General features: G+C 39.3%; 1 protein-coding gene across 8 annotated transcripts in view; it reads right to left on the minus strand.

Moving 5' to 3' along the window:
* The window catches only part of BICD1 (BICD cargo adaptor 1), a 172536-nt gene that overhangs the window by 16588 nt on the left and 128827 nt on the right, over positions 1-27121 (minus strand). For 3 of the 8 annotated variants that reach the window (XM_032472999.1, XM_006192303.3, XM_014565693.2), the window contains exons 5-7: positions 25606-26697; positions 21654-21805; positions 18783-18990 (exon numbers count right to left, since the gene is read on the minus strand). In XM_032472999.1, the coding sequence (XP_032328890.1) occupies positions 18783-18990; positions 21654-21805; positions 25606-26697 (1452 nt within the window). Of the gene's footprint in view, positions 1-3530; positions 3540-17491; positions 17686-18672; positions 18991-21653; positions 21806-25605; positions 26698-27121 lie in introns of those variants that run through there. The other 5 variants (XM_032472996.1, XM_006192302.3, XM_032472997.1 and 2 more) reach the window with 4 other exon arrangements.

A 27121-nucleotide genomic window follows, 5' to 3' on the forward strand; every position in this document is an offset into this window, starting at 1 on the left:
CTTCTAAACTCTAAGCAGTCCGAGGACTGAAATAAATAAGCTTTAATTCAAGGAAACTCAAAGGAAAAAGATATATACAGAAGGCCAGAAGCACAAATTCTAAATGAAAATCTGTACTTGAATTTCATCAGACTTTCTTCTTAGCAAAAAGCATTTTAGAGTGAAGTGAAAATGGTCAAACCAGTATTGGAGAAAACCAAATCGACGATAGTATATGAAATTTGAGTAATTATGTTAGTAGAAAAATGTCAATTTTTATACACTGTGCACTGATGTGGAAACAAAAATTGCGTAATTATTTTTTAAAAGTCTCCTGAGGAACTCTGAATATTTGTGGATAATGGCACAAAACTGCTTTCCATAATTAACTGATGGCATGCTTACGCGCACTCTCAGGTCTTAAGTGAGGGTTTTGCACAACAATCCACAGGAGCAGGTAGCGGGTGCATCACAATTTCCTTCCAGTTGCCAACAATACTCTGCAACAATTTTCTATGGTCTCTTTGTCTTCCTCTTTATTCACTTTTCTCACTCCTCCGTGCTCTTCAACTTTCCTTCCAGTCAGCACGAGATTTAGGTCCATCAGAGAGATCTTACTGTTTAGATCTGTGCCCCACCAGCCAGTAGCTGAGGGACATGGAAGAACTGACTTCACCATTCTGAGCCTCAGCTTGTCTGTGATGTGAAGACATTAAATGTCAATCTTACAGATCAGGTGAGAGAGTGTTTGGGAAGGCGCAGAGCCCAGGGTCCATGGACAGGTGCCGGTCATCAATCAGACACAACTGGCCAAAGGGAGGAGTCGAGATGACCTTGAGGTTTGCATCTTCTAGAAACAAAACCATGGCCATTAACAACAATGAAGTTGAAAAGGCAGAAGTAGGTCATATGATGAAATCATCTCAACAAGTCTTTGCCCCTATGATTACTTTCATCTAAAATGCTCTTGTGTCCTCTTGGACTGTTCAGAACGAACAAGTTTCAGTCTTTATTCCTGATCACGCCAGGAGAAGTGTCTGCTTCCTCCATTTATCATTTAGCATTTATCCCATCTCCTTCAGCATTTCCTGTGTACAGCCTTTGACCTCCGCTGCCCTTGCAGTGTTTGTAAATTCCTCAGTCACGCTGTGCGGTGAGAGCAGAGTTCCCTGCCTTCCTAACACTTATTATTCTGTTTCCCCACAGTAGTTTGTCTGGGGAATTTGCATGAGTTGCAAAATACCTGCTAATATACCAACTTCGCCTTCCCTAAAGGATCATTAGATTTTTTTTATTGGTTACATTATTTTAAAAAAAAATTTGTTTTGCTTTTCTTTTTTGGGGGAGGGGTGGATTAGGTTTATTTATTTATTTTTAATGGAGGTACTGGGGATTGAACCCACGACCTCATGTATGCTAAGCATGTGCTCTGCCACTGAGCTCTACCTCCCCCTTAGTGGTTACATTATTAGTGCCTGTTGTGTGATGAATACTCCTGAGGAAAGGCGAGTACAATTTAGACATTTCTGTCATCATAGCAACATCCTTCTAACAAAACGAATGAGAAAGAGAAAATACTCTCTGATAAAGATTTTTCAAGCCAATACTAAGTTATTCCTCACTAAATCTACAAATGATTAACAGTGTGTTAGTGAAATTAACAGAAAAGTTAATGGAAAGAAGGGTCAAAATACATTCTCCTTGAGTTCATACAACGTGAACCCTTTAGTGGTCCTATGGACACCTATACATACAAACTGAAAAAAACAGACATATACAGTAGAGAATTTAGGAACATCTAAGAAAAATTTAAGATAAGAACGTTATATCAAGAAAAATAATCAGGAGGGCATGAGATCAAAATATTTATATGAATATAAACAGTAGTTAGGAAAAGTTGAAATGTTTTCAAAAATCTAATGATGAATTCAGTGGTACACTGGCACTAATAAAAATGGATAGCAGTGAATAACTTTAAGCATTTTATAATCAAACACATAGAGTTGACTATCTCGTCTCTTTTTGCCAAACATACCACATATTCTGTTAACACAAAGTTTCTCTTATTAAAGTACCCACAGGTAAGACATAACATAATGTCCAGCTACTCAGGGGTGTAACCTGCTAATTTACATCACCAGACACCTCAGCCTTAACTTTAGATCAGTGTTCAACATAGAAAATCCCACTATTTGTTTATACCCTTTATAGTCAGAGACAATCATTATTCATTAAAAATTTCCAGGAAACAGCGGAGACAGAATTGTTGAAAGACATAAAAAAATTTCAGGATAGACAATGTAAAAATATGGCCTGGTGACAAATCTTTAAAAACGTCTGGCTCCGCCTTCAGATGAATGACAGCTGTGCATAGTTTATCACACTTTGGTGACAAGCATGAAAACTGTCTTCAACAATGTAGAATCAGAGCATGACTTGCTAAGAAGGAGAGGGAGCATTTTCAGACTTTTCAGTGATTATGGATTAGACAGAGACTTTCACCCGGCTTTCCATTCGCTGTCCTGACAAATTATCATGACTAGCTGAGAAAACAAAGCAATATTCACAAACTATATTTATTTCAAACCTTGCAAAAGAGAAATATAAAAATGCTCTGCAGTATCGTCAACTTTCTGCTTCTGAACAACTTACAGTTACACCACGAGCATGTGTGTAATCAACAGCCTACGTAGATAAGAGACGGAAGACACAGGGGGAGAGGGTGATTAAATACAGTGGCACCAAGAGGTAAAAGTACATTTTGCTGCCAGATTCTTACACCAATTAAGTACCTTTTAGAAAATAACCTTTTGTTCAGAAATGACCTTCCCAAGAACACTGTCAGCTGGCACAGAGTTAACTCAGGATGCTATGATGGTCTGTTCTCCTTAAGCAATGTCAATAACAGCGTGTGTCAGATGAACACCAGCTATACCTTTGAAATGTCAGAATTAGTCCATCATCAAAAAGAAACAAAGGAGAAATAAGTTAAACTACAAGCAAGAACCCACTAAAAAGATCAAGTGAAAATATGTTCCAAACAAGGAAAATATGAGACAGCACTCAGTGAAATGTGTTTGCTTTTCTTATTAAATATATATACACATATATACATATATATGTAGATATATATGTATATATAGTCATTTCAAAAAAATCAATACTAGAAAACATTATGAGAGATTCAGGGCATCCTCTTCTGTAAAGCGATGGATCTGAAAATTATAGCCTTTCACCAATTTCAGTTATAACATGTAATCCATATTTTGGGGGGCCCTCAGAAACCCCAAAATGCACTGTCTTTACAAGCAAATTAAACCATAGGTATAACTTGGTTAAAGGAAAAGCAATATGTTTAAATGTTAAATATTTTTAAAATCCAAGTTTACAGAAGGTGCTTATTCAATTTTCAAAGGAAAGAATAAGGATTTACAATAACAAGCTTCCTAATGTAAAAATATTTGATTTGTAGAAATGTAATAGAAGCAAAGCTCTTCAGAAATAAATCTATTAAAGAAAATAAGGTTCACTCAGGTTTATAGTCAACTTACCTCTTTTTGCTTTTGATGTCAAGTAGTGCATAAAAAGAGAAAAAAATTTATGTTTAACTGAGTCTGCTGTCATAATGGCTTATTCCATAAATACTTTCCCAGCGTAAATGACTACACTATAGTTGAGTTTTTTTTAAAAACAGGTTCCTATGAATAGAGGTGGAGGTAAAACTGCCTGGAAAGCCAGAAATAGGTATTTAAGGCGAACCAAGAGGCACCCACATTGGTACTTCCTATTCTAAATTTCTAATGTCAGTTCCTATGACCCAAACTGATCATAGACTGATTTTCAATTGTTAGTAAGCGCACTGAAGTCGGTCTAAGTGCAATGAAGAATCGGAAAGTGAGGCCAAGTTTAGAGCAAAATTGGATGAGATGAACAGCATCAGAGCAGCAAAAAAGTCCTCAACACAAGGACAGTACATTTCCTTCAACTGAAAAAAGTATCATTTTTATACCCAGCAAAGGCGAGTTTAATTAAAATGACTGTCCTGCTGTAAATCATTATCCTGCAAAGTCAATGTATATATCTTCACATAAACCTTGAAATCATATAAATGCAAATATCTGAAGTTACAGAAGTTCCTTAGAAATAATTATTTGAAGAGTAACAATCTAAACTAGTCCATCTCTCAAGAACATTCACTGACAACTGTGGTTTACGAGAGAGACCCAGCCCAAGAAACAGAGCTTCAGCCCAAGAAACAGAGCCTCTGAAGGAGATCTGATCTGTGAGCTGGACACATGGAAGTGACACAGATCATGTAGACACCAAAAAAAAAAAAAAAAAAAAAAGGAAAGAATAAGAAAATCTCCAGAGTCCAATAATTAGCATAGCCAAAACAAACGTGGCTTTTACATGCTCAGTTCACAGAAACTTTAAATTCGCGATATGGAGAGCACATCGATGACGTTCCTTTTGGCTGAGAGGTGATGGTGAAATCAGTGGTTAGATAACATCTTTATGGCTTTACGTTTACTTTTTTAGGAAACAACAGAAAGGATGAAAGTCAACCATTTTGAGCTGTGCTTTTCTTTTTCCCTCTCATACCTTTTTAGGCGTAAAACACTGGGAAGGAGCCAAGAAAACCAAGCCAGCGTCAACAGATGACTAAGGAGAGGGATGTGTGGAGGAAGGGAGTGCAGCTGTGCAAGAGGGCGGCAGGATGCCTCCTTGCCGTGTCATGAGTACAGCGCGCTGTGAGTCCACTCCGGTTCACTAGCTGCACAAGTTTTAACGACTAGGTCCCTTTAACTAGTCCAAATGTAAGAGCTATGGAACCATGTTTTCACTACATAATTTAAAACTAAGTAAAAGGAAGTAGCAAGTGTAGGCTTTCCATGCACATCACAACTAGCCATGATTCACACCACGCTCATGCCAGCAGTCAGGCTGCTCCTGCAGACCCTGCCCAGCTCGCTCAGAGCTCCGGAGAGCCGCTGAAGCCAGGTTTAGCATGTGCAAAGGTCCGCTCCCCAGCCTGCTGACATGCCCCAGGAGAGTCTGGCTGGCTGCCATGTTGACGGGTACCAGAGAAGCATTCCTCTATTAAATCAGTGGCCCCCGTATACAGATTTACATTTAGAAACTGAGTCTCATTGGTTTGGGGAAGGAAACCAAAGTGTTAGCACACTGCAAGAATTCAGCATGAACTCTGAATTGTGTAGTTCATAACACATAGACACTCAGAACTGTCCAAAAAAAGTTTGTTCTGCTTATTAGATAACAGGAATTTTCCTTTTTCTTGATGGAAACTATATGATACGGTGCAGAGATATTTTAATATATTTACTTACAAGTCTGTTTAGAAATGCGGATTGTACACAGTGAGCTTCAGTCCCAATCATGGGGAGAATAATTTGTGTTCACTGAATCAGAGAGTCTCAGAGTTGGGAGAAGCACCTAACGTACTTCACTGTAGCTGTCCACGTATCCTTAGAAATGTAAGGGAGAACCTACAGTTGTTAACCCAGAGACTGGCTTCCCTGGGTATCTATTGTGGCTTTTTCTTACTATGTTTTCTTAGTATTGTTTGTAGACAGAAAAAGTCCCTTTGAAAGCTGCAGTATGAATATAACATCCCAGGGAATGCTTATAATCAAACTGGTTTTTTTGTAATAGGGGTTGTTATGCACTTACAGTGAGGACAGAGGGTAGAATTTAACAGATTAGTGCCAGCAAATTTGATTAAATAGTGTGAGGAGCGTAGCATGGAAGATGCTGGTGGCCATTTCCCCGGGATACGATGAGGGCATTGAGTGAAAGAGAATATGCTTATTTGATATTTCTAAGTGTCACATATTCAGGGCAAAAGTGATCACATCATGCTTGAGTCCACCGGAGCCCACCCATGTGCTGCTGGAGATGGAGGCTTCCAGAAGGCGGCTGAGTCTGGAGGGGTAATGGATATATTAGGGGAAGATTGTCGTTTTTTCCTTGAGGATTTTAATTAAAATCTTTTCAATTTCCATGGGTTTAATAAAATTTAGAAGACTTCAAAGCTAAATACTTACGCTAAAACAGTCAACATGGATTGAAAATTTGATCTGCCCTAATATGCACATTCCTGCTGCACCGTTGGTTTTCATGTTTCATAATTAAATAATTTCATCATTTTATCATAGCGTATTTTGTTTACAATACTCAGGTCTTGAATATGAAATCTTTTTAAGGAAATGCAAGTTCTGGATAGGATAGCTGACAGAGGAGGGAGCAGAATACAAAACAAAAGTAAAACAAAATAAAAATGCTGATAGAACTATGGTCATCAAATGTTTCATTAATCATTGGATTATTTATTGAGTGTCTCCAGTTTGTACCAAGGAATGGTTTACTTAGTATTGTCTTTATTTTCTCTTTTATCCTGGAAAAAAGGAAAACTCATGGAACCAACCTTGAAAGAGTCTGATGTGTTTTCAGTCTATATACAAGGTCATTAAAGCCTGCTATTTAACCTGGCAGGATGCATTATAAACATTTCTAGGCACTCTCTGTTTAAAACAAATAAGACAGACTTTTTACAAGCCTGATTACACCAATTTTTTTTAAATTAAGTTGTTTTATTATTTTAAGAATATTTAAGAAATATAGTTTCCTAGAATACCTAACAATAGGAACTGAATTCTTTTTTTTAAATTCATTTTTTTAGGCGGGAGATAATTAGGTTTGCTTATTAATTTATTCAATGGAGGTTCTGGGGATTGAACCCAGGACATAGTGCATGCTAGGTGTGCACTCTACCACTGTGCTATACCCACCCCGATCCCCAGGAACTAAATTCTTATACTGACATTGGAACTGAGAAATTTACAGGAGTGATGGAAGCAGAGTCCTCACACTGTGCAGTGGTCCCATAGGGAAACCCACTCATTAATTAGAAGACTTGCTCACCTGGGGGTCATGTGTAAGAACTGGCCATTGAGTGATCACAAGCACCCAGAGTGGTCTTGGACCACAGGAGGGAGAACCACGCCAGAAAAGAAGGCTGAAACGACTCTAGGGTGATGCCTAGGGGAGCTACGCTCACAAGTAACACACTGGCCCATGACACAATGTCATTAGTAAATTTTATCCCCGACAAATTCAACTTTAAAATGAGAACTAGAGCCTCTCAAACAGAGAAACAAGGGCCGTCAGAAAGCCAGCCTCCCACTAACAACCCAGCCAGGTTTATGTACGTACAAATGTTTATGTATGTACAAAAGTGCTTAACAAGTACTTACTTAATTGGGAATTAAAGGAAAATTTTGCCCTGACAATGGCCAAAATGGGCTCTTTTACTGTGTACATAGTTGTTAGAGAAAGTTAGCTTGGAAAAAAAAATTTCAGAATTCTGACCCTGAAGAAACAAGACCTTCTAGAAGAACTTGCTTTTCTCTCTTTGCACCTTAAGATCAGGGCCCTGAGGAACACTTACCTTATCTACAGCATCTCTAATTCCTAAAACTGAGTGAAAAAAGGGAAAGAAGCCCTTTAAAATTAACTGATTCCAACTGTTATTTATAAATTAGTGAGTTTTACATTGTAATATCTGATTCATGACTAAGTTTAGAAAATGAAGCTATGAGATCTCTGGTTGTGTCTGTCTATATGTCTGTGTGAGATATATATAATCTTTACCTTTGGATAGTATTATAAAATTTAATTTATAAATGAGCTCTACTTAATTGATTTAAGGAAATTAAGCACTTATATAAATTCTCAGACATATAAAAGGAAACTGGCCGGAATGAGTTTCAGGTTCACATGTACTAGGAAATACTCAGTATTAAATTAGTACCTGGTATTAAATTTTAAGTTTGTCAATTTCATTAACATAGACATGTCTTTACAGTCATCAATATTTAGTAAATACCTTTATTTAACAGAAGTCAGATAAAATCTTACTATATCTATTCCACATTTGCCAGCAAGAAAAACAACTTGGTGTGATGAACATAAGTAAATTAAATGTAAATGAGGTAAGAGCTTTGGGTGAACTCTTCAGGAATGATCATTTTAGGAAATGTCTACTTGAAAATAATCTCTCCAGATATTTGCTAACTTAAAATTTTAGAATTGTGCTAAATTAAGATGATGGAAATTTATTGAACAGTCAGGTCATTCTCAAACAAAATAAGATACTGAAACATTAACTACTGAACACTGGCTTCCTTTTACAGAGAAACTAAAGGTACTTAGGACTATTAATAAATATGTTTGGTGCCAAACTGATATATTTTCTATAAGAAGGCACTTTCTTTTTAAAGAAATTATTACTGGTATTTATGTTTGCTAATCTACAGAATGCTAATTTAAAAGACAATTCATAATTGCTTACTTTTTAGTTTTCACTAGAAATTAAGGTTTTTAAGAGTTGAGGATTCTACTTTAAGTATGTAATTAAAGCTACTTAAAAAATAAAGGAAACATTCCAGTAGAGGTACAAAGTAGGATGTGTGTTTTCTGTAAAGAAGGTATGAAGAATGGACTTGCAGTTTATTAAGGAAAAAGAAAGTGGGTTTGTCCTAGAGCCAGTTGTTTCTGGATGGACATACGTAAGGGATAACAAATAGGGATTCAGAAAGTGATGGAAGGTTTATGGAAAAGGAACCTTGAGAAAAGAGTTTTGTGCATGATCAGGATTAGCTAAGTTTAGAATAAATTTAACATGTTGATTGCCCACTGTGGATAGGGTGCCTCTGAGGAAACACAACTGTCACCCAGATTTGGGTGATGTGGCAATTAATTTGTTAATTGAGTAAATAAAAATTTAAAGTAAGCTGGTGCAAAACCTGAATTCGGCTTTTCTCTCTGTTAAGAGGACAAACTTTCCTTAAAATGTTGATCTGTTTTTCCTTATAAAGTTTCTCTTACTTTTAATTGGAAATCTGTTAGAACTTTCCATATTTGCCTTTGAAATCTTTTATTGTCACTTTGGTTAAGTGATAAGAATTGTTTCACAGCGACCTATGACCCTATCTGACCAAGTGTTTTAAAACCTTTTTGATATTTTTTGTCAAAACTTCCCAAATCAAATTCTAATGAAGTTTGTTTGACCTTTAGCTAACTTTGGTATGCTTTAAAGGGCCCTGAAACATCCCCAAAAGAAATATTAAACTAATTAGGTTCATCTGGTATGTTAAATTACATGGGAAGTATACTTGAGTAATAAATCTTCTTAGGTTATATTGTATGCATTACAATTCTCTGTATTAATACAGATAGTCTAGAAATCTTACGGAATTTGTAAAAATCTGTATGTCCTGGTAAAATGTTATCAGTTATAATTCTAGTCATTACCTCAAAATGTTACATGTTGCAGCAGTTACTAAGTTTCTTTGTATTGTAATCATTCATAGACAATTATGGTTTTATTCTGATGTCCTTGCAAAAATGCTTCCTCTTCAAGAAAATTCATAGCAAGGACTTTTTGACTAGTACAGATTTCTGGTAACTTTCAGACCATAATGCTGAACTAGGTAAGAAATTAAATAATTCTAACAGGAAACCTCATGGCTTCATAAAACTGTTAACAGAAAGGGTTAGTTACATAGGACTGAGAGAACTGGTGAAAATGGTTATAATTTTTATGGTTTCTGTCTGAACTGGCTTTTAATCTGTGTTTTCCAGCTATTATGAAACCCTTCCCCTCAAGCTAATTATGACTTACAGGAATTTGGTAAATTATACCTTTGTAAGCAGAATTGAAAACATCTCTCTGTTCTCTCTATCTCATCCTTCCAGAGCCTGGAAACTCTCAGGTTCCCAGCAGCTTTGTCAGACAGATTGGGAAGATCACCTCCTAACAGACACAGGAATCTCAAGGTATTTTGGAGACCTGGAAAAAGGAGGAATTCACATGGATCTGTACGGAGAAATCTGCGACAAGCCCTTGGTGTAGTTTTCCTGGCCCTGAGAAGCCTTTTTTAAAAGTTCAATCTGAGATTTCTTATAAAAAGTTCCAGCAAAGCCAATTAAAAAAAAAAAGCCTAGATGATCAGTTACACGTATATAAAACATCAGACCAGGTTTTTTGAAATCAGACTTATTTTGCAAACAAATTAGTCTTAATTTGGCTCTATTTGGTAGAAATGAGAGGAGAGAAAATATGTTTCAGTGAATATTAAATTCTAGTTTTGTTAACTGGGATCTGTATTTACTAAGATACACTTCCCAGATAGTTCCTTGCTGTTTTAATACTGTAAGCTTAACTGAATTATTAAAAGGACACTCTAAGATTGTTTCTGAAGCTTATCTTAGTAATCTATCTTTGGATGGAGATCAGATGCCCCATGACCTACAACCAGGAAAAGGCATCTTTTGAAGGACTATGTCCAGCCTAGAATGATCTAGGGTCCTTATAAGGTACTCCTAACTAGCTCATGCATAGCAAATCTGAAGCAAATGGATATTTGGATTGTTATTTCCACCTGCAAAGGGCCCCTGCACAGGACTGGCTTACAGAGAGGACTGCTGATCTCAAAACCACCTTAAAACAATGCTCCAACAGAGTGGAAGCTACCAGACCAGGATCAGAAGAAAACATCTGAAGTAGACAGCTGACCTAAGACACCGGACCAGGACTGTATACCAATTACTTTAATAATTGCTCACAACTTTGCTTACGAACCAAATGTATTTCACAATCTTATGCAGAGTTAAAGTTAATCCAATTGTTAGGTTTACGGTCAATTACTTATATCCAGCACTTCTGGGTTACGTAGGTGGGTTTCTCCACTCCAAGGCTTTAACTGGTTGGCCCTCAGGAAATTTATTCTAGAAGAAAAAATTTACATTTCTATTCAGGCCACTATTTATATTAATAGGTAGGATCTGCTCATCTGATCAATTAATATCTGCTCTGACCCTGGCCATAAATATGAATCTCCTTCTAAGGTTACCCAAGCTCAATCAAAATTTCAGTCAAAAATTGCAACCTCCCATTTATGAGAAGGAAACCTCCCACAGTTACGGGACGGATTTATGTGGCTCACACCAGGCTATGGTCATTTAAGTTTAAAGTCTCCTTTATGTTGGGGATAATGACATCATGCTATGGATAAGCGGGCTGGTAACACTAGGAAACTGGACTGGTTGCCTTATGAGCAACACTTTGCATTTCCCTGAGAGAGAAGGATTGGCACAGAACAGACCAAGTCAGACAACCTGGAGATATCCTGGGCTGCACCTGAAGGAAGTTCTTGGCTTAAATTCTTACTTATGACCTTACTAATACTATTAGCTATATTATTTGTATTTTGCCTGTTTTACAAAATTCTGTTGTTTTTTACATTACCAAATGTGTGACTGAGCCTCTGATAACATGATGACCAGGTGACTTGAAGCAGCTGACCAGGTATGTACCTTTATATGAGACCTATGATTGTGACAGTGCGACTCTAGATATGGGAAGAAACAACAAGGGGGAATATTTTCCTGGACCGTAAAAGACTAGTAAGACAGGTGGTCCAGAGATGCTCAGCTACTGTAAACAGGGCCTTGGCCAGGAACGGCACACTGAGTGACCTACTGACGGGATCCTCGCTGACCTAGGAATGAGTATGCCTAGCACCACGGGACGAAACGGTCGCGTAACGCCTCCCAGCCCATGGCGGGATTTATAACCATGAGGGAGCCCTGCCAGCTAAACCTTGGACTTGCCATCTGCCTCTACAAGGATTAAGCCTCTAGTCACTGCAGTCATTGACTTTCAACACACCCTGAAAGGAGTTCAGGGTGGAGATCAGAAATGAGGTGCTCTGTGCTCTGGGGAAAACTGGCAGAACAGAGCTTCAGATAGTTAGATATTTTCAGGAGAAGATTTCTGAGACCAAATTCTTGCATTTTCTCATATCTAGAAGAGCACTAAAATCAGTAACAGTGGCATTTCCTCACGACAAGCAGCAAGGCTCTGCCAAAATGTGTGCTTGACTGTACATCCCTCCCTTCACTTCACTGTACAACACTCACCTTCGCCCCACCTCTTCAGAGCAGTCCCTCAGAGCTATCTGAGACGCTGTTTCCCGGGCTATAGTCCTCATTTCACCCCAAATAAAACTTAACTCACAACTCACATGCTGGGCATGTTTTCCAGTTGACATCGACAAGGCTCTTCTCATTACCCACACCTGCATCCCCGCCATCTGCCTATGGAGGTCCGGTCACCATTCACAACCAGTGCTTGCATCTCTTCTGGGAGGACTTCCTCACCTCTCCAACTCTCCCTTTTACCAGGAACATTTATTAATATCATTATTTGCTTGCCTGTCTACTTCCCCTACTGACTATGGGTTTCTTGAGGAACAGAGGTGGTGTTTTACTTGAATATCACTGCATTATACCAAAAGCCAAGGAAAGTGCCTGACACACAGCAGGTGCACAATGTATTCTGTTAAATTTTGACAAATGAGTGAATGAGAAAACGAGTTAATGAAAGAAATGTGGTTTGGGTACATGCTTAAGAACATATAACAGACAGAGCAATAAATATCTACTTGTTTGAACACAGGGAAGTGTAACGGCAATCTTCGCGAATGAACACGCTCGTGTTTACTGTTGACCATACACCTCACGGGGTGATTACACAGCGAAGGTTAACACATTTCTACGAGCTGCTTTAAAAATCGGTAAAATCTAAAACAGCATAGAAAACTTTCAGATTTCAAAACAATACCATGCTTTCACGTTAGTTCAGTAATGGTTTCAGAGAAAGAGAGAGGGAGGAGGGAAAGAAAGAGGAGTAGGGAGGGCCAGACGAAACTGAAACGATGTGGGGAAGCAAGACATTCAAGAGCAGAAGCTCCTACGTGGAAAACACCGTGTTCGTGAAGAGCAAATTGCCTTAGGCTCTTACATCCAGAAGAGAGTTCAAACTGGTTTTTCCAAGTTTAAGATTTCTTGTTCATCTTGCTGTGATATTGTGATTTATAAGCAATGCATATTTGAGTGGGGGGAGTGTATAGCTCAGTGGTAGAGCGCATGCTTACCATGCACAAGGTCCTGGTACCTCAATTTAAAAAAATTGTAATAATAGAAGAAATGCATGTTTGGTCCCGTTCAGGAATCCTGGCTCACAGCTCCCCAAACTCTTGGAATTTCTGAAGTGCAGAGGATGACAAAGGTGTCTCTTGTTATCTTAATGAGATGATTTTAATAGCTGGTTTCCAGGAGAACAAACCCTGTAATTTCAGAGTTGGAACTTTCAGTCCCAACCCCTGACCTCCCAGGAAGGGAGAGGCTGGAGGCTGAATCACTAACCAATGGCCAACAGTTTAATCAATCTCATGCTTATGTAATGAAGCCTCCATAAGAACCTGGAAGGACAGGGTTCATAGAGCTTCTGGGTTGGCAAACACATGAAGACTAGGAGAGAGTGGCGTGTGAGGACAGCACGTAAGCTGTGTGCCCTTTCCCCATTTCTTGCCCTACACATCTCTTCTGAGTTCTAGCTTATTATAATAAACCAGTAATCTGGGAAGTAGCGAATTAATTGAACCAGAAGAGGGAGTCACTGGGAACTCCTGATTTATAGCCAATCATTCAAAGTCAGGTAACAACCTGGATGTGCGACTGGTGCCTGGAATCCAAAGAGGGAGTCGTGGGAACCTCCAATCTACAGCCAGTGGGTCAGAAGCACAGACATTAAGGCAGAGTTTGCCACTCCTAACGTAGGGGGTGGGGTTGTCCTGTAGGACTGAGTCTTCATCCTCTGGAATCTGATGCCATCTCTGGGTAGACCGCGTCAGAACTGAGTTGAATTGTAGGACACCCAGCTGGTGTCTGAGAATTGTTTGGTGCAAGGAAGCAGCCCCACCCCCATGTTGCAGTTGGGTCCCGGGACCTAATTTACCTGTACAGACGATGCAGTTAGGTCTTTACCAGGAGAAATAACATCTTTTGCCTATAAATTACATTGATTCCTTTTACATATTCTGGTAGACTATTTTAATTATGGATTAAATTTTAAGATTTTACTAATTATACAGGCCTGGGAAGTTGAAGCATCCAGAAAAAACTGGCTACAAAATAACCACTGATATTATGAAGACATACTATCTGCTGCCTGACTGCAAACTTGTTGGTATCAGCAGGGCCCTTTTGATTCAAGTTCATCAAAGCTAGTAGGCATATGTGGGTGGACCCTGGATGAGGATAAAGTCAAGACCAAGAAAGTCAACAAGCCACGGCCAGAGATTTCATCAAGGGTTGAGGTACCAGGGGCTGAGCCATAGTCAGAAGCAAGGGCCAGACATTTCCTCCACAAGGTTTTACTGATACTGGAAGTCAGTCAGGACAATGTACTCATCAATTAGCACAAAACATTCTGGTTCTGAAAATCAGTGCCCTCTCAGAGAGTGGATTTTCCAGAAAGTAAGAAATTGTGCCTTGAAGAAGATGGGGTTACCTGCTGACCATCTCACAGAAATGAAATCTATTTGAAAATATCCCTTATATACGGTAAGTAATATTTTATGTTCTGTATTTTAAAATTTAAATGAGATTTATATCTCTTGCAACTCCTCAACCAAAACAGATTCAACTAATTTCACTTCTATTGATTTAATTACTTCAGTGATCCTCAATAGAAAACATTCTGTATATCTTCTTATTAGAATACTTAAAATAACCTAAAAATATATCTTGAAATATATTTTAGATAATAATATCTCTCAAAAAACATTCTGATAAATTAACAAGGAATTGTCATTTTAAAAGATGAATATATATCATTACCAGCCAGTAAATTTTATAATAATCAATAATTTATGTTAAACTCATGACTAATACTCATAAAATCTATTATTTCCCATGGGTTTAAGATATTTCTTGGATATATATGGCATATTTTCCCTTTTTCAGCTTAATTAAAACATTTTTATATAGTAAAAGCATAATAAATAATGTTTAATATGTCTTACCCAATATAGTTCAGCCTAGGAAAAATAATATATATTGTCAATGATGTAAATAACTTTAGAAGCTACCATTTGTTTGGTGTAGATAGTTAGTTTCTATGGTAACTCACTGAACCAGAACCTTTTAGAAAATGTTACTGGGTTGATCTGAGAATTTATCGAGGATTAATCTGGTTGGTTGTATGATAAACAACTGAAAATTCCTCAGGCTATAATAACAGCTTGACTTCCTTCCCTCTTCTATTATTTTAACTTCAAATAAATGGTTAAAAATATAAGTTTTATCTGTACACTAAGTTGTCATTAAAATGATTTTGTGGCCTAGTGATGATTCTGAATTCCACATTATTTATAGCTCTAATCTTGTGTATAGTAATCATTTCTGAGGCCTATGGCATTTTCCCATTATTCCAAACTAAAGAATTTAAGACAACATGATAGTGTTCTCATTCATGTATGCTGTCCAGCCTTAGAGTTGCAAGATGTATACAGTGTCTGTAAAGTAGCAGAAAGATGTAGAATGTGTGAAAATGGGGGAAATGTAGGGCTTCTGGAACACCGATATGCCCTTTTTGACAGCACATCAAAATGGAGCAAAAAACATAAAGATGTTCATACTTTTAACCCAGTGATCTCACTCTGGAAAACAACGGACCAGATGAGAAGGTGAACACATGACATTCCTAAGAGCATCCTGTAACGTAACAAACAACAGAAAACTCCCTCAGCGGTTAACAAGAGAAGAAGTAGTGATTAATGCAGTAACAACATCTGAAATAAAATTCATGATATAACAACCTTTAAAAATAAAAATAAGATGCGGTGGTAACATGAAGAAGGCTATGACGTCTGTTAATGGTTTCCACAATGTAATGACAATGGTGTAAAACAGAGCCCCCTGATATAGACATAGATTGCAGTGTAAACCAGGGTTGGTCATACACAAAACGAAAACCGTTATAAATATTTATTATTAATTTTTAGTCTAACTGATATGTCACTCTTTTAATTAAAACACAATAGGGTTACTTATTTATCAAAGAATTTCTTTTCTAAGTTCTAGAAGATAGTGCTACCAATTCCAGTGGGAGCACTCAGAAGACTGGTGGGTTTTATTGAAGCTAGGTGTCCTAATGACTCATTACCACTTCGGTGAGTCACAGACACTTTACGGTACCTTCCAAAGGGGGCTAAAACAATAGGAGAGGAGTTACAAAAGGAGGAACATCCAGAAGGGGCGTTACTTTATTTTTTCAGGCGCCCATTTTGGCTGTTAACGCTTTTCCAGCGCGTCGTCAGTGCGCATGTCCTTGGATGTTCTTAGAATGCTGAACATGTACTGTAAGTTGCCATCCCGCGTATCATTAGGCTGACTCATGAATCAGATTAGGAAAGTATCAGAGATTGAAAGGCTGAGGTTTCCAAAAAGGAATTAAGGTAAAATCGAAGTAGATTTAAAAAATAAAATTCAGTGGCCAAGGTGGCAAACTCAAAGGCATGGGCCAGAAGACAGCAGAGACAGGTGCACCGGGCCGGGTTTAAGTCACAGGGAGTGAGGGGGACGGTCGCTAAGCAGCAGTCACTCCACAGCCCCACCAGGTTGCTGGCATCATGAATGCAGACCCAGGGCTGCCAGATACTCAGAATCATTCAAGGGAGGCCAGAAATCTACCTGCTCCTGTGAAATCTCCTGAGTTTCTAACTGCCGACAAGTAACTTAAATTGGTTTTCATTTTCCGTCCCCTGTGATAGCCGAGTAACAGCTGCCTTTGGGCTTATTTTGTTTCCTGGAGTTCCTGTCTGTGGCCACCTCTGACCTGTAGTTAGCAGGCAGGGATTTCTCGAAAGGATGATCTGTATTTGCCAGAAGTCACATTTTCAATTGAGGCCCTTCATAGGAAAGTTTTAAAATATTAAAAAAAAAAAAAAAAAGAAAGAAAAGAAAGAAAGAAATGAAAAAGGCCAAACAGTGAAGCTGAAAGTAAGTTGTGAGCATACTGGTAAGCAAACATCACTAAGGGCTTACAAACTCCAGGAACATTACACGAAGACCTAAGCGTTCCGGAGGAGCAAAACCTTAGAGGATTTTACTTTTATTTTCTCAGTGACTGAGGAGACATTCTGAGTCACTACAAAAGGAGACTAGCCCAAAAGGCTTTTTATAAAGATGGCCCCCTTTACTGAAATCACATTAAAAATGATCAGAACAAAATGACAAAATTTGACCAAGATGGAATGGCTAAGAGCTACCAAACTGCAAATAGGATCCAGCTGTGTGTCCTGTATTATGCCTGTTCCTAGTTCCCCTTGACCTATCCCATTCCTTCCAACTCTCATTCTCCATCCTTGGCTGTGGAAAGGAAGTCCCTGGAACGACTTTCTGGCTGAGTAAAGACAGAAACAGGTGGTGAAGCATAAAGGCGACTTTACCGTAGCTGGTAGGAACTGACTGTCATCGGAGTTAGACTCTGCGGATGGGTGGGCATGAGTGGTTGGAAGGTACGGGAGAGCTGTCTATTCATCTAATCATTTGCATCACATACACCCAAGGAAAAAATGTTTACCTGGTGGAGCCACGGTTAACCTTTTTTCCTTGCTGAGCCGGTGCCCTTGGATGAATTCACTCATGGAAGGGGGGCCCTTCAGAAGAAATGATTCTGTGGAGGTGGGATCAGGGGGAACTCTTAATAAATTCTGTAGGTAGGAAGCCCCTGAAGTCCTGGGACGGCTCTGATCACAAAGGGAAGGTGAAAATTGTCTTGCAGGAGATCCAAGAAAATACATATAGGAAACAAAAAAGTTTTACTTTAATTACCTTTCAAAGCCTCACCAGTGACAACATTATTTATATTGGCATTTAATTTTTTTTTAACATGTAAAGCAAGATTTTCACTAATTGTTTAACTTCCATACCAGGATACAACCCTATTTGGAAACTGTACTGGATACTGGAAAAGAGATTTATTAGAGTTAGTCAGTTTGAACCACAAGTAGAAACTATTTATATTGTTTTATTCTTTACTGAAAGCTCCTAAAATAAAAATTTTGTCATTAACTGAAAATACAGGGTAAGTAATTAATTCAACATCCAGGACTCTAGAGAAAGGTCATAAAATCAAGCCACTAAAAACCTTACAAGTGATTTTCTTTGAGCAATATTTACACACCAAATGAAAAAAGCACAAAAACCTGCTTTTCAGAGAAAGAGTATACAGATTCCACTCCATATGACCTAGATAGAGACATCTTCCTTCAGTCAGCCAGCAGTTTTCAGAATATGAACAGAAGTTCCCCTAAGAGAACAGATTCATATCCTTGCCCCGTTAAGGAGAAACTGGTAAATAGCACCATTGCCAGAGGTACAATGACTTTTAAAATTATCACCCGCATATAACACAGCTTCATTCTTAAATAGCCACCTTTTATCTACCAATTTTTAGGTTGGAGGTAAGGGAGAGGCATATTTATGCATACAAGGAACAGCAAAAATGTTGACAGACACTTCAAAATCGTATTATGGTTAACCAAGAGATGGGGCGTTGGGGACGGAAAGGAATAAATAAACACAATTATCAAAAGGTTTTAATTTGGAAAACCCAATGTTGGCAAGGCCCATTTATACACCCGCTCCCAATTTTTCTCCTCCTTCCCCTTCCTCCATCCTCCACAATAAGAGCACATTAATTTTTGCAGTTAACTAAAATCTGGCCACTGCACCATACTCTGAAGATCACTGCATGCATACCTTTTCCTCTGAGTGCCACTGCGGACCCGAATGCTGGGTGTCTGTGGGCCCTGACTATGCAGGAGGGAAGTGTCTATGGTGGGCACGGTGACTGACGCCTCCCCACTTACTTTAGGGCTGCCGATCTTGCTCTTCCCAAGTTTGCCTTTGCTGCGTCGGGACTGCTCATGGTCAAACTCTAAGTCCTCCAGCCGCTGGGTCAGGGCGAGCTTTTGCTGGATAGCCATTCGCAACAAAGTGTTTAGAGTCTTCTTCTCGTCCTCTGCAGCTGCTAACTGTCGCTGCATCTCATCCAACTGTGTGACATATTCATCACATCTGAAACCCCAACAGAAAAGTGGTCAGGAGAAGATCTTGGTGAAAGTAAATTTGGATCTTACGTGGAAAGGAGTGAATTTTACTGGAATTGAGGTATTGAGAACCCTGGTCTTCCTCACGCACAAGGGAAGTCATCTGTTACACTGGAAAATTGGGAAGCAGAGCAACTTCAGTAACTGACGGTTCGACTATACAGTGAAGTACATATGGGGACGCTCTTAACAGGCGACACCGAACCCCAGAGACAGCTCTTGTAGGGACTGCTCCCTGGTGGCAGAAGAACCAACAGGAAAGTCTCAGATGATGTTCACAATAGCTTTCTTTTTTCCCAACTGTGCAGTGTTGGATTCTTAAGAGGAATGTGACAAATTTGGTATAGTCTGCCTGTAGCACGCAAAGGAATAGTAATATTTATAAAGAAAATATGTACCTCTTTATTGACAGGTTTTATTTATTTTTTTAATTAAAAAATTGGGGGGGATAATTAGGTTTATTTATTTAAATGGAGGTACAGGGGCTTAAACCCACAACCTCACGCATGCGAAGCACACACTCTGTCCCTTGAGCTATACCCACCCCTCGAAGGTTTTATTTTGAGTTCAGACTGTAGCTGCTACTGCCTTCAATATGGCAGATTTGCCTGCATTAGAAACCTGAGTATTTGCAATGATTTCTCAACCAGATGATAAAGCAACACGTGTCAAAGAAAATCAGGACTGGCCTAGGGTTTGACACAGGCGTAGCCGGCTGTCAGGAACATCTTCACTCAGGCCTGAAACTTGTGCTCCAGCAGGAACATAAGCTTTTTCCACCAAACACCTGAGCACATGTACCCTTGGAAGGGAGAATGATTCACACAATTATTCAAAGTTTTTTCTGAGTTTATTTACCTACCAAGATAGTAATAACAAATACTCTTCATGAACCAGCAGAGAGTGAATAACTTCTGGAATTATCCAAAATGTAGCTTACAAACTTTGAATTAACTTGTGGCATTTTAAAGAAAAAAATTAGACCTTGCAGTGAAAGAACTTGAGATCCAGGTGGGACCTATTCCCCTTAACACTGAATGTCAAGAAGCTTAGGAGGACTATCATACGAAAAACCAGGGCTTAGAAAAACAAAATGTGGATTTCAGGACCCTGGATTTATTTTAATTGGTTAGATAACAATATTTTTTTAATATTACAGAGTAAGGCAGTTAATATAACTGAAAAACAAATTTCTGTGAAGCACATTATCTGGGGGTAATAATTCTTACATAAACCAGATTGAGACTTCAAACGTCCCTTTAAAAATGTTTTGATTTCTTTTTCAAAGAGGGCAGCACTGTGTACCAAACTCATTCTCCATTCTGCCTCCCGCCAGAGTGGCTGGAAGGGTGCACATTCTATTCCCCAAACTGTACTGTGCTCAGACCCAGAAGTCAGTTCCCCTGTGCCCTGCGGTCCCTCGGGCACTCAAGACTTCTCACTGCCATTTCCAAGGGTCAATCACAAAGTTTGAGCTTGAGCCCTTTCTTTCCTGACACAAGAAAGAAGTTGGACAATTCCAGGTCCCAGGACTTTTTTCTTAAACACTTATATCAGCATGTAAATTATTTACTGAATCTGCAAATAAAGCATAACCACAGTTATGCTTTGTGAATTTTGTACCAAGTTTGCATCTTACAAGATATAAAACCGTTTTTGTTTTGGCACTGAATTGTAACAGCAAAAGGAAACTGCAATACTATATTGAAAATCTCAAGGTTTGTTTTTTTTTTTTAATTGAAGTATAGTCAGTTTACAATGTTGTATTAACTTCTGGTGTACAGCGTAGTGATTCAGTTATATATATATAACTGAATATAATATATATATATATATATATATATATATATTCCTTTTCATATTCTTTTTCATTATAGGCTATATTACAAGGTATTGAATATAGTTCCCTGTGCTATTCAGTAGGACCTTGTTGTGAAAATCTCAAGATTTTGAAACCCTTAAATCAACACTTCTTTACAATCATTTCAAGTTTAAAAATAAAATACAGTGGTGCTTCCTAAAAAAACTGGTGGGGAGAGGTAGTAACTATTATTAGTCTAAGTAATTAGTTGGGCAGTGTGAAAAATTTGGTGATATATGCATATAATTTACATTTTAGAAATTATAGTTTAATTCACAGTATATTAATGTCTAAGTAATTAGTTGATATGATGAGTATTAATCTTCATTATGAAGGTATCTTTTTCATACAAATACTTGCTAATGATAAACACTTTCATGTAATTTAGTCACAGAAATAAATTTCAGTGGTGATAATATATTTAGCTATTTTAGGAAGTGGGTTTTTCCCCTTATGGGAGGGTTTTTTTTTTTTAAGTCTAATTCTTTAGGGTACATAAGTCCGTAGAAAAAATATCTATTACATTTATTTAAAAACACTTGTATGTAAAAGAATTGCTTGATCCAGTGTGTCCAGTAGAGGGCTCTGGAAAACAGCACAACAGGTTTTTATCTTAGATTTGTCAGAGTGGAACCTCATGTATTTTCTTCACACCTTGCCCTTTTAGACGGCACACTCAGTAACACTCCTGATGCACCAAGATGCGCGCGTGCAATCTAAAGTCTTTTCCCCGTGTACCACGCCTCATCTTGGAAGGAAAAAACTATTACCTTGTTGCAAACATCGCTCTCAGGGATGAGAAAGTTGCTGCATCTTCTTTCAAAGCCTTCAGTTCATTTCTAAGTTTCGTCATAGTTTCAGTCACCATGGCTTTTTCATTTTCATATTTGTTCTTGAGATTGGCTAGGGCCACCTCAGCTGTCTAAAGCAGAAAAATCACAGTGCTTACAATCTTCATGTCAGGAAAATCTACCATAACAGATTTCTTCACGCTGGGTCAATTGCTTTCTCTCATAAATAAAGAGTGAAATTGACTAGGTTGAATTTTACATAAACATATATATGTATTTTGGACACAGGGCAATTTTTTTTTAATTCAAAACATGGATGCAAATCCATAATGTGGATACGTTGCCCCGGAAGCCGGCTATGAACCAGTCACTTTTCTATCAGGAGCTCAGGGAATGACAGTAGCTCAGTAAACACTTAATGCAGATTGTTGAGAGTATGGGGTTTTCAGATGCGAAGGGAGCCAAAATGAAACGTTACACTAGGATTTTATCAAGGGAGAGTTAGTGATGAAGCACAGTGTCCAATTGAAATACAACAGAATTTCCTCTCATGCAAATATTCTTACGTTGCCTGTGCTCTGTGGGCTTGAAATACAGAATAAAAGTCACAGGCCACAGCAGTTTATAACATGAATATGACAAACCGTAAGTCCATGTTATATGTTTAAGGAAAAGAACTGCCAAAAAAAACAGTTATTTCCTAAGTCTTTGTGTACAACTTCTTCAAAACAATAAATTATAGTCAAATTCTTCATAATGTCCGTAAAAGCAGAGATTTCAAAATGTTGAATGGATGAAAATATTTGTTTGAATTTGGGATTTGGGCATGTTTAAAGCTCTTGTGATTAACAGTGTTTCAAACTGAGAACTCACCTGACACACAGTAGGAAGTAAAAAAAAAAATTGCTGACTAAATCAATGCATGAAATCAACGTGTGTTTAGGGCCTGCCTGTTTAATGCATAGCACCACACACTGAAGCCAAACTGGAAACACACCATCTCTACAAACTATTAACTACAGCTTTCCAGAGTGTGTAAAAATATTTAATACTAATGAAAAATCCATTACTAACAGGTTTCCCAGGAAGACCACCCTGGCTTCTGGCATTTCTTTTTGTGCTTGAAATAGACAGGATCAAATTCCATAGAGATAAACGGATTCTTTTCTTAATTAAAATAATGCTGGGATAAGGTAGTTTGTTAATGTTTTTATTCCAAAGTCGTATCTTAATAGTTTTGATTGAATTTAAATTCAGATTAAAATGAGAAGTTACTCATACAATACTTCAGTATATTCTGTAGTGCTATATAATTTAGTAGAATCTTCAGAAGTATCATAGATCCAGGAAATTACCCAGAATGCAGAAACTGACCTGGGGGAAGATGGCAGTTGTTTACTTATCAAAAAAATGAGACACCTAATCATGTAGAAGAGATAAAATTGCAAAACTGTAGCTGTGAGCACACGGAGCCACGTGGCCAGTTGCCTAAGGGGCAGAGGGCGAGCAATGATGAAAGAGGAAGATCTGAAAGAGAAGGCACACACTCATTCATTATCTGTGAAAAACACCCCAAAGGGCTCAGCTTTGTTTGTGGATTTCTGTCCGCAAGACTGCACGAAGCTCTTTCAGAATTAAAAAATGTCTAAGTACCTATAACCCATTAGCAGATTTGCTGACATCTCCATTCTCCACACTCCCAAGGTTGATTTTCTAAATAAAAAATCTCGTGTGCAGCCACAGAGACCTAGATCTAGGACGTATTAGTTACTTCCTTTGCAATGCTCCCGTAACTTGGATTACAGCATGCATAACATCAAACTGTAATTATCTGTTTCTATTCTGATACCCCTGGTAGTTTATCCCTGTTCTGGAAGGCAGGGACCATGTGCTGGCCTTCTTTGAATCTTTAACATCCATCATCATCATTTAGTACACAGATGGGCATTTATAAACATTTACTTATTTCATCAGAAGACACTGCGCTTACAAAAAAGCCCAAGGTTTATTAAAAGATTCATAGAGAATGCGAATGTCTATTTAAAACAGGAAGATTCCCTTTTTTCCCTCTATGATAGAATTCTTCGGTTGGCCTTGATAATAAACACCCCATAATGTCTAGCTGTAAATGGATGCCATCTGTACACACCTGAAGCTATTTCTGGCACCCAGCAGCGCAGTAACAGGCCCAACACCACTAAAATATAAACTAAACGCGTGGCTAGAGATACGCCCATGTTTAATTTACTTAAGAGCTGTGATGCTAATACGATGCAAATGGTACCACGAATCACTATGAAAATAAAAAGTCAGCCAGGAATTCTTTGCACTGCTCTGAATTCCTATGGCACTGTTTATACCACTCTAAAGCACTCAGTAGGTCCCATGCTGTGAATAGTTACCGGCAAGTGTCGAAGTCCTGCCAGATTACTAGTCACTTGTTTTCGCATCCCTACTCACTACTGCCATGACATACGTAACCAATGAAGCTTATTTGCAAATTCGTCTCTCTTGGCTCATCAATCATGCTTATCTATACTTCTGTGTCAACGAAGTGTCTTGACACTTCTATAGAACTAGGTTTCTAAGTTGTTAATATTCAACCTTCAGGAAGAAGTCAAAGAAGTTATTTGAATGGCTTGACCAAGAATACCCGGGATATCATGTCCTTGAAGGCTGTCGAAGCCTTATCTAATATGGTATCGGTTATTCATGACCGTACTAACTCATTGGGTCTTCGGATTACAGAAAGATATGGAAACAAATTCTTCATCCTGACCTCAAATTGGAGTCAGAGGTTTCACAAATTCTCCATTTGCCCTGATCTTTTCTATTTCCCTGCCAAGTGACAGCACAAAATAGGGTCCCATTTTGCCCTCAGATTTATGTAAACGTGTTTATAGTGAAACAATACTATTGCTCATGGTATAGACCTTCAAATTATATCAACAGGTTTGTAGGAACTGAAGATAAAGATGCCAGAAAGCTGTACCATAGATGACATGAGATAATGGTGTGGTTTTCCCCAGATAAAGGCAACAGGGGAAGGAATTCTGAATCTGAAATTAACCTTCACTCTCCAGCCCTAGTACAGCTTACATTTGCGAGAAGATACTTGATGCTTTGTTGCGTCTCTTGATCAATACCCTTTATTCAGCACCCTTCTCAAATGTACCTTTCAAGCCTCACTTTCCAGAGAAACTAAACAGAGGTTAAAAATATTTTCCGACTGTATTTCATAACACTCTCAGCCAGGTAAAGCTTGAAGGTGAAAAACAAATTCAGACATTAAGGATATCTAGGAATCCGGCTGGCTCACGTGGCAGCATGCCTACTCACGGCAGAAGGACAGGTCTATGGCGAGAAAAAATTCTCTACTGCTTCAGCTCTGGCCCAGGTGAGTTAACATCCCAAGTGGACCTGAATTTCAGGTGTGGGGTCACGGGCAGAGCAAGTGCACATTCTACCTTTATCTCTGTGTCCTCTATTTCTCTCTCCCTCTGCTCCCGCTGCCCGCCGGGAGCTTTTCTTGCTGTATCCGCCTGGTGTTAAGCTGCCTCGCCAGCCTGTTCTGCATCCCTCCGTCTCCTGCTTCCACACTCAGTGACTGCTGGGCTCCAGCTAAGGACCCCCCTGAGCTGCCTTCTGACACCTGCAACTGGATCTTCTCTGCTCCTGCTTTAGCTTCCTCACCTCTACCTCGACTGAGCGGGGCATAGCTCCTCTCCTGTTTCATCCATCCATTCCTGCACCTCAGAGTAATGACTACATTCTGATCTGGCACTGGCCATAGGTTGCTTGTTTTCTTCCTCTGCTGACCAGGAATCTGAACTCTCACCCTGCCGGCAGTGGACACCCAAACGCATGAAGGAATAAACCAGTTAAGAAAGCGCTGTCTAGCACGGCTTTTCGGTAGAATGAGACCGATCACCTGTTTGTTGGCTTTCAGCACCGCCCTCAGTGTGGCGATCTGCTCCCGTTTGGTGCTCAGCAGGGACTTCAGCTTGAGGATCTCCTCCATGAGGGCTTCCTTGTCTTTGTCGATCATGGGAGCCAGCTCCCGTGCCGCTGCTCTCTGACGAGACAGTTGCAAGGACCGGTCCACAGCCTTCTGCAGATGCTTGATTTGGTCCCGGATGATGGCGTTGAGGTTGTAGATGTTCATTGGCTCTTTGCGGATGTCACTTGTGTCCAATACTGGAGAGGACGGTGGGGCAGTAATAACAGGGGAGACCGTGGGGGTCTTGGTTGGACTCGGCTCTTTGCTGGCCTCTGTGTTTTCTTTTGAAACTGGTTCAGGTGAGGTCCGTGTTTCCACGGGGGATGACACCCCCCGCCTGGCTAACCGTGGAGACAAAAGCCCCCTGGGATCATCGGGCCCCTTCAGGCTGCCACTCCGGGTGACCCTGCTTTGTCTGTAGTAGTCCAGCATGACCCTGTTGGGGGTTTCATTGTTGCACAGACAGACGTGGTGGTAGAGCTGGGCTAGCTCCTCACTAAACGTCACCAGCTCATCCTGGGCTGTATTCAGGGTATTGTGATTTTCGTTGGCTATGCTGGTCATCTTCTGCAACTCCTTCTCCATGTGCGCCATCTTCTCTCCACTCTCCTTGCTGGTCTTCTCAAGGCTTGTAACCTGCTCATCGTACATTTGGATCTTACTCTCATACTTGGCCTTCTCCTCCGTGTAGTTTTCTACAGATTTGTTGTATTTCTCCTTCAAGGCCTTAATTTCAGCTTTCAAATCGATCACCTCGGTGACTGCCACCCTGTACTTGCACTCAAGGATCTCTAAGCCGTTGATGTCCACCTCGTAGTCATGCGCCTCCTCCCCCGAGTCCCGGCCCTTCTCCCCATCCAGCTCCTTGAGCTCCTTGCTGCTCTGCAGGCCCTTCATGGCATTCACGTGCTCCGTGAGCCGATGCACCCGTTCATGCTGCTCTGTCAGCGCCCCTTTGGTGTGTTCCAACTGCGTCTGGGACTCCTGGAGATTGGCCAGAAGAATAGCCTTTTCCCGCTCTACCTGCAATGGCAAAAGAAAGTCTCTGAATGCCTTCAGTGCAACACCAGTGATGAACTTGAACCATTCACAGTTGGACATGTACACATTTAAAAAACTGCCCCAGAGCCAAAGTTCCCATTACTTCAAATTGAATTGGAGCATGTTTTCTTATTTCAGCGGTTTTGGTAAGTCAATCAATCAAAAACTACGTCATTCCAAAGGAATTATGCTCTGCATACTTACCCATCCAAATTCTCACGCATTATGCACATACACTCATGAAACTTGATTATAATTCAAACAACCTTATTTTTATCTTTTAACACCTTGCAGAAAACATGACTTCAAGAGATAGTACTTAGCATTGTCTTTATTTTGAAAGCCTTAGAGTATATGGGATAAATGACTGTCTCAAGGTGCCTGTGAATCAGCCTTTCCTTCCAGA

This window comes from Camelus ferus, chromosome 34 (assembly GCF_009834535.1).
Source record: "Camelus ferus isolate YT-003-E chromosome 34, BCGSAC_Cfer_1.0, whole genome shotgun sequence".
In the NCBI taxonomy this organism is placed as follows: domain Eukaryota; kingdom Metazoa; phylum Chordata; class Mammalia; order Artiodactyla; family Camelidae; genus Camelus; species Camelus ferus.